Consider the following 16802-nt stretch of genomic DNA (forward strand, 5'->3'; position numbering starts at 1 on the left):
GCGTGTTTTGTCCACGAACCAAAGATATTTTGTTTACTGTCACAGAGGAGCAAAGAAACCAGAAAATACTTGAACCAATTACTAATTACAATTGCAATAACTAACTGTGCAATATTTATATTTAGTCTCCATGTGCTACTGTTGCTACTGCTCTGTATATAGTATTTATATACCTTTGTTTTTATTTAATGTTATTTTTGTTAAATTTTGTACATACTAACCCTTTTTTGTAAATTCCTTTATATATTCTTGTCCACTTTGCTCCTGTAATGCCCAGATTTCCCCATTGTGGGACGAATAAAGGTATATCTTAATTAATCGATTATCAAGATGGTTGGCGATTCATTTAGTAGTCAATTTTACTAATCGATTGACTGTTTGCAGCTCTACTGTAAGATGAGCAGTGTGTTGGATCGGCCCTACTTGGCGACACTCACTTCATGGGCTTGAACATGGCTTGTCCGTAGTTGGGAAATGACATCACCAGCTTCAGTTGCGTCCCCCCAGACTTCTGCACTGAAAAAACAGTTTTGAGAAGGTTACCATAGCAACAACGTACACAGTGTGCACACACACACACACACACACACATACACACACATGCATACAGTACACAGCACACCGTGATGTGACTGAACACATTGGCCATTAATGGGGAACACATAAAGAGCAAATATGTGCGTCACCATGAAGATGTAACACACTTGAATGAGTTCGTGGAGATGCATATCTCACACACGCATATCTCACACACACACACACACACACACACACACACACACACACACACACACACACACACACACACACACACACACACACACACACACACACACACACACACACACACACACACACACACACACACACACACACACACACACACACACACACACACACACACACACAGGTGTCGTTGTTTTTCTCTTTTGCTATATTTGGCGCTGCACTGTGACGACACTTGGCATTCACTCTTGTGACTCAACACTGAACATGATACAGTATATCACTTGATGGATTCACCTTTGTTAAAAGGATTTTATCCTCCATGCAATTTCTGTACATCATATCCGCATATATCTGTTTGCCACAGATTTTAACACATTTGAATTATTTTTTGGGAGATAACAGTATTTAGACCTCACCACAAACTTGCAAAAACAGTCCTTATTTAAGCCCTATGATGACCATGATGATTACACCTCATCTTTTCAATGAGCTTCAACTCTCTCAAGTTTATTCTCAAAAACTCTGAATTAATCTGAAATGATACTGAACCAAATTCACAGAGACAAAATCATTCTGTCATTTGTTTCTACTCATCAAAATATTTATCTTTTTAAAAGTTTTTTTTATTTTTCTTGCTGTTATAAAAACAACTTAATCTCAAATTGATTTACACTGATGAGAATGTGAAGCTGTTGTGCCTTTAAAATTAATCCAAGCTCGTCAAGTTCGAGTGACGATTCACTCACGTCATCCTGATTTAAAAACCTCCCCCCGCCCCTTGTTCATGCAACAGCAATATGACTTTTGAAAAAATGAAATGGGAAGATGACATGACTTCTCTGATGCTAGTGTCTGCATGTAAAAACTATATCTGTGCGTACAGTAGGACTGCAACTAACGGTTATTTTCATAATCGATTAATCGAGTAGTTGTTTGTTACATAAAACGTCATAAAATGGTGAAAAATGTCGATCTTGTTTCCCAGAACCACCGAGACGATGTTTTGTTTCATCCACGAACCAAAGATATTCAGTTTACTGTCACAGAGGAGCAAAGAAACCAGAAAATATTCACATTTAAGAAGCTGAAATCAGAGAATTTTGACGATTTTTTTGAATGGATTATCAAAATAGTTGGCGATTAATATAGTAATCCATTACTAAACGATTCAGCGACGAACTGTTTTCAGCTCTAGAGTACAGATCTGTTATTCAGACACCGTTGTATTATAGCAACACCATTTTGTTCTGAACACAAACCATATATAATAGATTTTGCCGCATAACTGATAACAATGAGTACATTTGCTGACACGAAGGCTCTCCTCCACTTGTGATGCCGATTGTTTTTACCAGTGTGTCTCTTGAGGCCTTAGTTATTCTTTTGAGTTATTCAGTCTTGAGTTATTCACTTGAGTTATTCAGCCAAACATACTTCCAAAAGTTACTTTTCACTCTCAAAATCCAATTCCAATTTCAACACCACCCCTTATTCTAACCACTATACCTTCTATTGTCTTTCTTTTTTTTTATCATGAGGCCTCCCTACCCAAATGTCCTCAGTGTCCTGTCCTCACGAGTTTATCACATGGAAGAAGTTGAACTGTGAAGAAACGTGCGTCCACGCCCAGATCTGTTCACCACCTGCCCAGCAGCTCGCGTATTCCCGTCCATTCCTCTGCCGAGGTCGGGATCAACTTCAAAGTGAATCATCTACATTTGAAACGTCTCATCCATGAACCTGAGGTGTCACACAGTCACAACAACTGCCCCCCCCCCCCACACTTTTTTTTCCTCCTACCCTCGCCCTCTCTGAAGCCCACCCCCACCAGTTTGGATCTGGAGGGGTAAATTACGGTTCCGTTAGATCTGCTTCTTTTCAAGTCGCTGTGTAATATATATATATATATATATATATATATATATATATATATTAAATTTTTTTGTGCGGATTGTCGCCCGAGGGCAAGTCTTTGGTGCACTAATTTATTCAAGAGGTTAAACCGAGTCACCCCCGCAAAGTGCCTCTGATCCTCCCGCGTCTACTTCAAAACCACCCGGCCTTCGTGTCGTCTGTCGGTGGGTCACGCTGCTGTGACGCCGTCAGGCCGTGTGGCTCTGCTCCGACCAAACTGTGGTGGTCGCACAAACGCCGGTCACCCGGGTGAAAACACCACTCGGAGGCTGCGCGTCACACCTGCACTGACGATGCGGGACGTGGCGAGCTGCTGGGTCAGGGCCTCCATGTTGGGGTCCCGATGAGGGTAGAGCTGCCAGCGGGAGATGCCCAGGTGGAAGCGCAGCCAGGGCGGGTGGCTGCTGCTGCTGCTGTTCCACTGGACGTCCTCGTAGCCTTCCTGGCTGGCACTCACCCTGGAGTAAGGGGGGAGGAGGTGAGAGAGGGGAACAGGTCAGAGGAGGGTGTGTCATCATATTGTTCTCTCAGACTCACATTTACATCAATTCAACTAAATTTTCTTTTTTTTTTGTATAGCGCCAAATCACAATGTACACATTACATCATGGCCCTTTACATAGTTACATTATAATATATACTATATGCATAGTAAAACGTTCTAACCTCCAACTCACAAAGTACTAACCACGTCCAACTGTCACAATGTTACAAGGTCACAATGTTCTAATCTCCGCAGCTGCTCCTAATCCTGCGTGTACTGTACATGTACGCATGGCATGTGCAAAGAAACCAAGAGGTAAATAAGCAGCGGTCAAAAATTGCATTGAATTGAACACAGCGCCTGAAAGATGCTGAAATAAGTTACATGGAGCAAACGCGAGAGGGGTTGGTTAAGGAAAGAGTGAGATGAGGATGTCAAAAGGAGCCATCATCTTTTTACATTAACTGTATGATACCGACCATATCTGAGAGCTCAACTCAGCAGCCTTGATCTTCGGCCTCACTTTCAGCAGCCAGTCCTCTTCGGGGACGGGAGGGCTGGGCATATTGTAGAGAGGATGGTCGAACAGCGCCTCCAGTTTCGACAACGCAGACTCCAGCGGCTCAGCTCCGCTGATTGAAGCAGGAGCCGTCCGCGCACGACCTTTGGCCTCCGCGTTGGCGTCCACGCCGGACGAATCTCCTCGGGCGGCTTCCGCCGGTGGCCCGACTGGGCCAATGATCCCTGCGGGGGTGTGGCGGCGGCGGGTGCGCGCCTCGTCCCTCGGGCTGAGGGTCTCGGGCGGCGGCGGGGGGTCACACGGCGCGCGGTTGACGGAGAGAGACGCCAGCGCCAGGAGGAGGTGGAGGAAAACCGTGATGGAGGCCAAGGACAGACAGATTGTCCGGGTGCGACGGCGCATACGCCACATGGTGCCTCCGCTGAGAGGAGGTCGGGAGAGGTGGACACGTGGAAGGGAAGAGGAGAGGAAGAAGAATGTGATGTGACGAGGACACGGATATGGGAGAGAGCCGTAAAAAATGGTTTAAAAAAACACAATTAACAGCAGCAAAGAAAAAACCATTGCAAAGAACATGGCCTTGATGAAAAGAAAAAGAAGCTCTGAACACTTTTATTTAAAAAGTCTGCATCGGTCTACTTCTACCTCCTCGCTGACCTTGCTCTCGATTCACTGAGGTCGCTGTAAAAGTCGCATGTGTGAAGAGAAAATGCAAGAAAGAAAAATGAATGCAACTTACAGTACAGCACAGCTGCTCTCCTTCCTTCAAACGAATCCTTTCCCGTCACTCGTCGGCCGCTGGAGTACGACGGACGCCAGTGGCCTCCGCTCAGGTGTTTGAACTCCTCTGTGTAACCAACCGCTCAGGTTGGGAGCGGCGCCAGGTCAACGTGATCCGGACACGGATCAATGTGTTTTTCTCATCGCTGTGAAAGTTGTTTTGGATGGTGATCAGAAAGTGGAATTTATTCTACAGTTGCAGGCACTGGAAAAACAAAATAAAATGATTCATATATGTATTTGATGTCTAAAAGAAGTGGGATAGGAATCACAATCTGGTCATTTGGAAGGGAATTATAGTTTTAAACTCATGGGACAAGAGACAAGATGTCCTCCTTAAATAATCATTTGACCTCCATAAGCATTATAGATATATATAGATATAGATATATATCTATATCTATATATAGATATAGATATAGATATGTATTGCTGTTGGAATCAACAAACCTTCTGACCTCATGTCTCGCCACACACAGTGGCCCCCGGACCAAATCATCTGTCGTCCGTTAGAGGGTTTGGACGAAGCATTGGATTCATCACCAGGCGGTGGGCGAGAGACAGTGGTTTCATATTCTGGGCGTGTGTCTCTGCGCCGAGACTTTGATTCGGGCACCTCAGACCTCCTGGAGCGTCCCGCAGGACACAACGCCGTCTGTGAAGTGTGTGTGTGTGTGTGTGTGTGTGTGTGTGTGTGTGTGTGTGTGTGTGTCTACACATGCTGCGCACAGACAGAGCACAACCCCTGAAAAAACACCTGAGAGAGGCTGACAAAATACACGAGTCATACCCAATGTGACTATTAATGTTGACTGTGCATAGAAAATCTAAAAAAAGAATTAAAAAAAAAATGTCTCACTCATGTCTATCATCCGAATTGATCGGATCAAATGTGATTCGACAGATTCAGTACAAGCGCTTTTCTTGTGTTCGGCTGGTCGTGTTCATTTATGATTTATCGGCACTCATAAAACATGGATGTTCTGGGCAAAAGCGGCGCACTACTTTTGCAAATGAAGCAAAACACGAATGTTGCTGGAAGGTAAGTGCATTTGTTGTTGTTGTTGTTGTTGTTGTTGTTGATGTTGTTTTCTCGGTGAGAAGGAATAACCACTGCTGTGATTTGCATTACGCTGACCATGCCGCTTTGACTTGTTTCATTCAAAATGGTCGTGCTCTTCTTGACACGTTCAGTTGATTGAACCGAGGATGCAGCGTCGTGCGGCCTTGCAGCCCGCGTGTTCACATTTTACGTGAGTTTTGTTTTGTCCGCGCTTTGATTGAATGACTCATCGAGAGCGCGCGCGGCGTAGGCGTAGTATTCTGTGACCCTCTCCGCCACTGTTAAGATGCAGTTTTTAAAAAAACAAACAATTTCACTTTCATACTTTGGTTCCTTTAATTTGCGATTTGGTTGGAAATCAAATCGGACAACGGGAATCCAAACAGCCTGACAAACCCTCACCTCCCTCTCTTCCCCCCTTCTGGGCATCCTACATTTTTTTAATAAGCGCCTCAGTTTTGTGTCTCATGCTGATGTGTTATAAAGAAGCTGTCTGAGGCCTGATCCACATCTTTCATCCTCCCCGCCCTCTCTTCTCCTCCTCCTCCTCCTCTCGCGTCATTTCACCGCTCTGCTCCATTTTTCCCCCCAAAAACTTACGCCGCCCGTTTTATTACAGTCTGTGGTCTATTATAACGAGAGACGCGCACACACTCATTAATATTGGGCCGTGCTTCTCGTTTCTCAATTCAATTTTAAAAAGGCCCACAAGCGGTGTTCAGATGAAAAATGTATCCCTCCCGTCCTCTTTCTGACGTCCTCTGTCGCCCCTCCTCACTTTCATTTCTTTTAATCACCTGCAGATTCTTTCATTTCATTTATTACAGACACGGGCGCAGCACTGGGGGGGGGGGGGGGGGGGGGGGTGGTGTCCGCCAATCACGACTCAGCACGAGAATCTGTCAGTTGATCTACTGACCGGTGACGACGTCTGACTTTGTGTTCCCCTCGAGAAAGTAAAGTCTGGGTCAGTGTGGTGGGACAGATGCTTCGAATCGGAACTACAACAGTTAAAGCACTAACCTGCCACCGGCACTAACTCCTGTAAAGAAACCTGAGCGAGGTCATGTTCATCAATTCAACCATTCATGAATAATTTCTGTTTTTCTATTTCTGTCCATTTCTGAATGCTTTTGATTTTGCCTTTCTAGACCACATGTTTGTGATTGCCTACATAAAGCGGATGATTCATTTTCCACAAAGTAAATCAACATGTTTGACCCTTACAAAAAAAACAAGACACAAGAGCACGTGATTTCGATCACACCGACGTGATTGTAGAATGAAGAGGGTTTAACAAAACTGCTGTACGAGTTTTTCTAAATCACTATGGAAGTTTGATGAATGAAATCATTTTTAAATTAAATATGTGGACTGCTGTACGTGTCTTATGTTTGTACTGTGTCCTACACAGAAATGCTTTATGATGACAAATAAATACATTCTATTCATTTCTATTTATTCATTCAGCATTTTATTTCTTTGGAGCTTGAAAATATTAATATTGATGTTATGAGCCATTGGACAGTCATTATGTGTGTTAACTTTAAATCTTAAAATGTAAAATGCCAAAAAACCTATATATACATATATATAAATGGACATGAAACTTGACTACTGTGCGCTCATTGTTCACTAAAGCCTTGAGATGTATTTTTTCGATAAGCAGAGAGAAAAGTGTGGAGAAGAAACTGCGTTGATCAATGTTTCCATCTGCACATTGGATCTCATAGTGACAAACCTGTATTACTCCACCTCTGCATCTCTCTCTGAATCGTCTGGTGGGGGTGTTTGCTCCTTTGTTCCACCTCTCCGTCCTGTGTTAAGGGTAAAACCAAAGAATGTGGGGGGGACCGTAGTTATGGCAATAAACATCCGGGGAAGGTCATCACAGAGCTGAATTGATTTCTGCACAAAAACGAGAGCTGGCATAGAGGGACAGACGTCGACGCCCTTTGTGTTACATGTCCTACCTGTGATTCAGTAACGCCAGCCTACTATCTGACACCAGGACAACGTAATGCCGGATTCGTTTGGTTCAGCGTATAATAAGCAAAGCGGGAATAATTGTGTCTTCTCTCTGTCAGTTGTCTGGGTGGAAGTAGATGTATCTCATCCCTATGATCAAGCCCACTACCTAATAGTCAGCTCTGCTTCTGCTACGTCTCCAGCCCCTGGCTCCCATCATCATCATCATCATCAGCATCATCAGCATCATCATCCTCGTGTTTCTGTCTCCCTGCTCTGATGTCTCGCCAGCCTTCTCCGCCGGCCTCCGGCCTCATCATCTCCGCCACATCGTCTCCTGCACCATGTCTACCATCTGGGTTCAGTAGTTCAGGGGCCCCTCTCTACGGCAGGATGACCATCCTGCTTCACTGGGGGAAGAGAGCATTTCAGTGTTGCCAGTGAGCGAACTATAGCCGAGACTTTAGCGGCTCTGTGGCTCTTTGTATGAATTTTTCATAAGGGCACTGAGCAGAGTCACGGGCGAGATGGGGAGGAGATATATAAAGGCCGTCCGAGGTGAATAATGAATGAGACGAATCGCAGGGAGTTGGAACAGTGTTTACTGACACAAGACCCACTGGATATATCGGAAGGGTTTTGTCACAGAAAACGGCAGAATGTGCAGGATCACACGTAGCAGGTAGGCCGACCAGGTAAATCTGGGTGAAGGCCGTCAGTCGAGTGTATCACTTTGGCTGGATATCCAAGAAAATCTGGCAAATGCATCTATGTCAAACCCATTTCCATCCATCCATCTATCCATCCATCCATCGTCTACCGCTTTATCCACTTAAGGGTCGCAGGGGGCTGGAGCCAAACCCAGCTGACATTAGGCGAGAGGCGGGGTACACCCTGGACAGGTCGCCAGCCTCAAACCCATTTCAGTCATTAAAAAAATGTCGGCAGGATGGAGAAATGCCAAAACATATATATCCGAGCCAGTGATTCTCACACCGGGGCTGCTACTCATGCTGCCTTCATGTGCTAGATCCTACTTCCCCACGGGAACGTCATGTTCAAGCGCTTTGTTGTCAGAACGAATTGTTGCACTGTTAAAAATAAAGATTTACGTACCATCCAATACTGAATATGTTCCTCTTCTCCGCCATTGTTGAAAGGTTCCGGTCACTCACACTCGGGAACTCGGGTATCAAAAGTATCTCTCTGACTTCCCCGCTCGTGATAACGACTTAAGGGAGTTGTTTGTGTGCGATTTCCAAGTCGTATTTACCATAGTTCCGACGATAACGTGAATCGCCATGAGCTGGGACATGTCGACTTTTGGTCGTTCACTGTGGCAGTGACAACACAAAACTATCATGGCAACATTTTACTATATTTTAAAAAGATTTAAAAGGGTTTCAAATGAGTCAATGGGTCAGAAATTCGGGATGGTGTATGCACCAAATTGAAGAGGAATAAAAAGGCTAATAAAAATATCTACCCCTCTTGAGTGAGTTCTGGATTGGAAGGAACTATGACCTTTTTTCTCCAGGACCGAGCCAGAGAATTCAAACAAGTGTGGTTGTTTGCACTCCGAAGATTTGGGGAATTGGAACCTTTGCCCTGAAAATGTTAATGTTGACCAACTTCACAGAAACAAAACAGCTCTTGATCTCGGGCTGCTCTCGGATATTAAGTCAAAGATTCCGTATAACTAAATTGTTGGATATGTACGTGTACATTTACTAAATTGTATGGTTTTAGAGAGATATTATTGTGACCGTTTCCTGTAAAGATTAGACGTTTTAGCGACAACTGTGACCAGAGGGGAATTGGCGAGGGTGATGCCTGAGATCAGACTGACCTTATCTGGGGTCATAGTGTTTGTACTCGAAATGTTCAGGGTGAAGTTGCCAGATTTAACTTATCTGTCAATGGTGTCAGCCTCCTTGCCCCCACCGCTGGGACAAAATGCCCTCTGCACTGTCATGGTCAAATCAATTACATAATTTTAAATATATATCTTTCTGGGACACATCTTTCTTTTAGCTACAATCTGCAGCACTTAAAAAAAAATCAACATATCTAAAGATGCAACTTTAGAGTCTAACTTATTCAACGGTCAACTCAAATGATGTTTATAGAAGTTTAACGTCACAATATTTTTTTTCGTTACCCGATGGACCTGACTGAAACTTGGAAACTGTCACCTCCTCCATCTGGGCTCCACATGTGTAGTTGTCTAAAATGCGAGTTTATTATATCGATTAATAGTGAAAAGAATCGTTAGTTGCAGCCCTACATGTTTACATTTACACATCATGCACAATATTAACTGAGTTTTACTCCTTAGGTTCAGTAGTTTACTCAATAAAAAACAATAGAGTTGAGAGGGAAACAACCTCCAAACCTAAAGGAAAGCTGAGTAGTCAATTTATTTCATATCACCTTTAATTATTGTAAAAATGCATCATAAAACACGATGGTGATGTTCAATTTCCCGTGTTTTTGACCAACCGGTCTATATAGACTGATGTTAACCGACATGGAGCAGCATTCAAAGTGAATGACGTTAACTCCCTGACTGATGCCACAGAACTTTGCCTCTTGGTGTCAATGAGAAACTCTGCAAAGACACTTTGAGCAACTCACCCCCCCGAAAAATATTCAAATTGACTTTAGAGGAAAATTACATTTGAAAGAGTTTGAGAACCATCTGTTTGACGCGACTCTCTCCAGATTCTCAGGCGCAGTTTCCATCAGTCATTTTGACAAGTCCCCAACACTCCATCATTTACACATTTTTTCCTCAGGAACATAAACCTTTGTCAGGTATTTTTGGAAGCATCCTCCTCTGTGTATATTTCTTTCTTTTTTAAACGTTGTAAGAGCAGTTGCTGGCATGTTATTCCTCAGTTTAAACCAGGCACATTTATTCTTTTTTTTTTAACACTCAAAACCTCAAAATCTATCCATCCATTAAAACAAACGTGTCATTTGACTCTAGGCAATGCAGGAGCAGTCACTAATGATTCAGTAACTGCATTAATTGTTTGAAGAAAAATAAATCAATCAGACGCCTTATACACAAATTCCAATTTGCTTTCAGCTCACCAAAAAAAAATCCCCTCCACCTCTGCAGCAGCTATTATTTTCTCCCCCACAGGGTTCGTGAAAATTGCATTTGCTTCTGATGAATTTTACCTGCGTTGTTATTAATGTAAAAATCCAGCGACAAATGTTGCGAAGAACAAAATCTGAAAGTTCCTATTTCATCACATTTCATAGTTTATTGAACAATCAGGTCAGTTCACATATAATGGTCCATTGCCCTGGATCATTAACACCGGCATCGCCGTGACAACAATCACATTGCTCGTTTCACTCCGCGGGTGAAAACTTGTTGGGGATTATTACAAACGCCTTTTTTTAACGGAGCGGAGCGGGTTTCAGCGTTCATTTGGCTCGTTGAACACTCTGAGCCTTTTTTTCCGTCGTAAGAAGACGACACTGGTCTTTTTAGAAAGAAGTCTTTTCAAGTCGCATCCAAAATATGTACACGTTAAAAAATATTACGAATCTTATTAAAAAGACGAGCATGGCTTGAGAGAGAGAAAGACTACTGTAAAACGTTACACACACACACGCGCATAAAAAAAAAACTGCAGAGGGAGCTGACAATGAAGTGTTATTTGAGAAAAAAAAAACTGTGTCCAACACAAACATATTGACATACACTCACACTCTCTCTCTCTCTCTCTCGCTCTCATAGACACACACACACGCACGCTCCCTGAAGAGGAATGAGGGTAAAGGACTTTGGAAACCCTGGCTGGCTGTACTGTTTGTAAAAGTTGAACTTGCTTGCACATGCATACTCACAAATGTTCAGGACCGTGGATACGTCGTCAAAAGAAAAAGAAAAGACAGAAGTGACAGACGTCAGCTACGTTAACGTCAAAGTGACTGCCGCTCTCGAAATTCCCTTTCGAGTAGTTTTTTCCCTGCCAACTACATTTTTTAACTGGACGAGATGTTGATAACGGTGGTTTTATTATCTTCCACAGTGGCTGGTAAGTGTGGGACAAACTGACCTGCCCGCGGCACCAGTGTTACCAGCATCTGGTAGGTTGGTGGCCAGCGTTCATCCCTAAGCCCAGTGACCACGGCACATAGTGGGAGGAGGGGGGGCGGAGGGAGATGCAAGGCCAGTGGGAGGTGCTACGAGCACCTCCAAACACAGACGGCCAGGCTCCCCCCGAAGAACATGTAGAGCATGTTCTTCACCTCGTGCGTGACTTCGAGGCCGAAGCCTTCGCCGATGACCACGTGCCAAGAGCTGCCGAATTTCTTGTCCATGGACTCCTTGATCATCTTCGCCGCGCTCTGGAAAGACGGCGAGAACAAAAAGAAAAACAATCAAAAGAGAATATTCACTTGTTGTCGGGATTAAAAGTCTGAAACAAATCCCTGACACAAAAGAAACTGTCAAGAGTGATTTAATGCAGAAACCATCACTATAGACACAGCATAGCAACAAAACCGACAGCACAGCACACTTACCTCGTTGTTGGTGGCAAACTTTTCACAGGCTGTGACACACAGCTCCATGGTCTCAACCTTCATCTCTTCTGGCATGTCCGTTTCCTGAGAACCACACAAATGATGAGGGGTTTGTACTTTCCTGTCTGGATCTCTATGTTCCATCACACACACACACACACACACACACACACACACACACACACACACACACACACACACACACACACACACACACACACACACACACCGTGAGAGAGCAACAAGAATTAAACAAGGACAATTTTCAGGCCAATTGCAGCGACATTGTAATGTCATTGGTGACACAGTGAGTCAGTCACAGTGTATCTGCCTGCATTTTAAGTCAAATTTAATGGCGTTTATCTTTGTTTTTTGTCCTGCATCCAGTAACTATGTCCCACTCCTCTCCTACCCTGATGAGGGGGAAGCAGTGCAGTCTCTTGTAGTCGGCCTCTTCCTTCTTCCCCTCGCCAGTCCCAGCCATTCCGACCCCTGCAAAGGAATAAAATTTTTAAAAAAAGAATATTCTAAATGTTAACCAAATGCATGAATCAAGTGTTGGGCCATGTATTCCACGAGCACGGTCCACTGGAGCGGTCACATCCGTAGCTAACAACAACAACAACAAACTCAGGCTAGGGACGAGGTTGGCTAACAACAATTAGCTCGTTGCTAGCTAGCTAGCTAGCGTGCGAGCTACAACGAGTACCTCGCGGCAGATTCCTTCGGAGTTAGACGACTCCTTCCTCCTGTAGACGACGAACACGATGCGGCAGGTTGGCGGGTGAGCCGGACCGGCAGTTGTTTATGTTTTTAGTCACGTTCCTAACCGTAATTAGCTTAACAGGTTTAGCTAGCAAGCTAAACTAAGCTAGTCAGCTAGGCTACCAAGGCCTAGCTTGTTCGATAGCCAAACATTCGATGCTAGCGGTGGATGTTTCTTTTCCCCACAAAACTCCGAGGTTACACCGGGCTTTGACGACAGTTAATGAGGGTAAACATGCGACCTGAAAGTTACTTACGAGGCGATTGTCCAGCGAGAACTTCTCCCGAGGCCCGAGGCCTGTGCTACGAAAGCAGGGTCCGCGGTTGTCCGGGTAACTTCAGCTTTAACTCCGGGTGTTTGTTTTTTGTTGGCGTCCTGCGAAGCTAGCTAGCTTAGCTGCCTCGGTAGATCACCATGGTAACTCGTGCTAAGCGGCTAACCTGCTCCGGTTAGCGGGTTCAGTTCGGGGATCAAAGCCAGTCGCCGTCGGGTCCAACTACCAATCAGATCACAGGGAAGACCATCGTGTCGTCGTTAATCTACGGGATCCCGACGGAGACAAAAAATAATCTATGAGGAAAACGCGACGAATGATAATGAAAGCGCAGCGGTTATTTAGAAACAGCTCCGGTTCCGGTTCGGCTCCCGGTTCCGGTTGTTAGGGAGACATCTTTAAACAACAGTCTGTGGAGTGCAAAGACCCGCCTACTACCGCCTAACTTCATCCCCTATTGGTTGACAGGCTGTCAATCAACCGGAAGAAGAATGCGGCTGTGACCCCGCCCTTTCCCTTTCAACCATCCATTTTTTTTATTGGAAACATTTGTATTTCATATATATATATACACACACACACATATATAATACAATATATATATAATATTTACATACATGCATATTTTATTTATTTATGTCATACTACTCAGGTAAGGGTGGCGTTATTAAAAAAATATATAAAAAAATTATTTGACAGCACAACTGTCACATACATGTAATGGAGAAGTATAATTCCTTCATAAATGTAGCATATTACATGCACAAAGGAGATAATTGGAAAGTAATTAAATTAAATTACATTTTTTTAAATGTCTTTATTTGACCTTTATTTGACCATATACACTGTATATAATGTTAAGAAATCCCCCCCCCCCATCCCCCCCAAATTATTAGTAAAATAATCTTTTACCACAACGTGCACAATAGACGCATTTCTTGTGATTTGAAACCATGAATATTATGAATTAGTCATTGGTTATTCAATATCAAATGTTGGAAAAAGTTGGCCAGCAAAACTCAGGAGATCAGAGCACCATCTTATTTATGTATTGGATTAAATTTGTGATCCAAAAAAAAGACTTAATGCAATATGATAAAGAGAGTCCAACATTTATAAAGAACTGCTCTCTCTCTCTGTCTGTCTGTCAGTCTGTCAGTCTGTCAGTCTGTCTGTCTGTCTGTCTGTCAGTCAGTCTGTCTGTCAGTCTGTCTGTCTGTCTGTCTGTCAGTCTGTCAGTTAGTCAATCTGTCTGTCAGTCAGTCAGTCAATCTGTCTGTCTGTCAGTCTGTCTGTCTGTCTGTCTGTCTGTCTGTCTGTCTGTCAGACAGTCAGTCTGTCTGTCTGTCTGTCTGTCTGTCAGTCAATCAGATGTCACTCAACTGTCTGTGTGAATAAAACCGGTCCTAATCAGCCCTCTTACTGTCTGTAGCCCACATTCAGCTGGAAGCATCTGGGTGGAATCCCCAGGTGGAGAGTCCTGACCTAGAACTGTCAGTCTGCTCCACACACACACACACACACACACACACACACACACACACACACACACACACACACACACACACTCGCACGCACACACACACACACACACTCGCACGCACACAAAAACAAATCCACAAAGCTTTGAGAGTGACATAGTCCCAGATTCTCTGTGTGACACTCTGGGTTGTGCATTTCGCTCTGCACGCCCGCTGGAATAACCCCGCCTGAACATCTGGATTAATTTGCTCTCTGAAACAATGACCGTCCTCTGGATTAGAGGGGATTGTCAATCAATCTGCCCCGGAGAGGCAGACACATGATTATCTTTCTCTCCTTCTCTTTAGACAGTCAGGGAAAAAAGGCTGCACCTTGTGAACCACAACTTCAAACCTGGCCCCCTCGTCGTCTCCACACTCCACTCGCTCAGATCCACAGTTATGGATTATGCTGCGAAAAGATTTGACCGGGTTGATAAATACAATTTGACAGAACAAACCCGACTCACAAAGGTTCGATTGATATTCACAGATATTTTGATCCTACATCGCAGTCCTCATCAGTGCATTGATTCTTCTTTTCTCAGTTGTCATGGTGATGGGCCTTTTTTCGGAAACTGATTCAAACCATTCTGATCATTTCAAATCTGAAATTAAAATGATGTTCCTCACGTTGGAAAAGACGCGGGGAAGAACAGATGTCTTCAATATAAATGAACCGAATATTAATTTGGATAAATGCCCATTATGAATGTATAATCACATTCATTATTAGCATCGGACTGTTTGCACGGAACGATAGCTACTGTACTACACGGTTAATGAAGTGCATGAATACATAGTTCAAGTATGTATTATGTAAGAATTTGCTGTGTTTCTCAACAATCGTCTGTTTCCCTTTTTTTGTTAGTGCAAACATTAACATGTTTGTGTTTTTGGCAGTGGTATCATGTTGATGAACGCGGCTCATGCATATGGTTGTGTGCCCGTCGGCTTGGATCAAGTGTGAAACATCTTAAAATACACAGAAGGAGCGAGATGGAGAGAGAGAGAGAGAGAGAGAGAGGGGAAGCATTAAATACCCAGGTGAGAAACTCGCTGAGGAAAGTGCCAGAGGGCTGGAAGGTATGAAGCTGAAACAAGAATGTCAAAAAGCGAGAGGCGAGAGAAGGAGGCGGAGGTGTTTTCCTGCACAAGGTGGAGTGAAAAAGTTGCCGACAGGTGAAGAGAGAGGGATGAAAGGGAGGTGGAGGTGGCTCGGGTATAAATACCTTGAGGAGAGTACATTCATCGTGAGGGGAAACCGTTGGATAAACAGTTTGTCCTCAGTAATAATGGAGAAAAGACGCTCTAACGTCAACAGCTCGGGTGACGGGAGGCAGGTTTTTGAGCATGAAGCAGTTCAAGGTGAAGGGGCTGATCGATGGGGAAATTACAGCGTGGGATGCGGAGGATGTGTTGGAGTTCGCTCGATTGGAGAGCCGGCGGCGACGAGGCACACGCGCGTCGCAGCGAGAATACGATCCATCCGTCGCCACGAGGGAGGGGCGTCTTTCTGCGGCGCGGGGGGATGTGAACAACAAAGAGATTGGAGAAAGATAGTGAAAGGGATGAAGTTCTGCTGTCGAAATTAACATTTAAGTCGGCGTATGGTTGTGTGTATACACGAGGTGGAGGCGGTCGGTCTCACGAGGGATTCTCCATGACGTCCGCCTGCCTCAGAGGGAGGCAATCAAGGCGCATCTATAATTCAACAGCGGAGGAAGCACGTGGTCGGGGAGGGGAGGAGGGGGAGGACCCCATGTGACCCCTCCAACAAGCTGTGACACAGGCGAGATCGACCAGAGATGGAAAACCATCGTGGTTAAAAAGAAAGGAAATCGTCGACCGACTGATGGCGCGCGGTTCTTCTGGTTCTCTGAGAGCGTTAAGGACGAGTCCTTGGGACAGACTCTCGCGCCCGGTGCAAAAAGTGACGCCGCGAGCGACGCAAGTTCCCTTTGCCCGGTTTCACGCGGACGCAGCCGTCGGTTGCGCCACACTCTCTCACTGATGCACGTGTGGATTTTGACACGCATGATGGTGCGGTCACGCCAAACGCGACGCGGACTTCCCGCGCGATGAGATTACATGCAAAGTCAATGCGAAGAGGCGAGTAGATATGACAATGGTCGTACATTACTTGTGTTTATACCTTCATTATTCAAGTTAATTTAAGTTTAGTTAAGTACATTTTGCTCACATGGTCCAAAAATTTAATTTTTTCTTCTTTTTT

General features: G+C 44.4%; 2 protein-coding genes across 2 annotated transcripts in view; both read right to left on the bottom strand.

The window, feature by feature from the left end:
- LOC118312129 (extracellular serine/threonine protein kinase FAM20C-like) overlaps nucleotides 1-4058 on the bottom strand; it is a 34243-nt gene extending 30185 nt beyond the window's left edge. The window contains exons 1-3 of the mRNA XM_035636469.2: nucleotides 3607-4058; nucleotides 2926-3101; nucleotides 438-516 (exon numbers count right to left, since the gene is read on the bottom strand). Coding sequence (XP_035492362.2) covers nucleotides 438-516; nucleotides 2926-3101; nucleotides 3607-4058 — 707 coding nt within the window. The remainder of the gene's footprint in view (nucleotides 1-437; nucleotides 517-2925; nucleotides 3102-3606) is intronic.
- Nucleotides 4059-10713: 6655 nt separating this feature from the next.
- Nucleotides 10714-13467, bottom strand: LOC118312953 (dynein axonemal light chain 4). The gene is made up of 4 exons (XM_035638052.2): nucleotides 13029-13467; nucleotides 12419-12498; nucleotides 12007-12090; nucleotides 10714-11829 (listed from the first exon to the last, which is right to left on the bottom strand). Exons 2-4 carry the CDS (start codon nucleotides 12488-12490, stop codon nucleotides 11665-11667), a joined length of 321 nt encoding a protein of 106 aa, XP_035493945.1. The 5' UTR covers nucleotides 12491-12498; nucleotides 13029-13467; the 3' UTR covers nucleotides 10714-11664.
- Nucleotides 13468-16802: the final 3335 nt, after the last annotated feature.

Source organism: Scophthalmus maximus, chromosome 8, assembly GCF_022379125.1.
Source record: "Scophthalmus maximus strain ysfricsl-2021 chromosome 8, ASM2237912v1, whole genome shotgun sequence".
NCBI lineage: Eukaryota > Metazoa > Chordata > Actinopteri > Pleuronectiformes > Scophthalmidae > Scophthalmus > Scophthalmus maximus.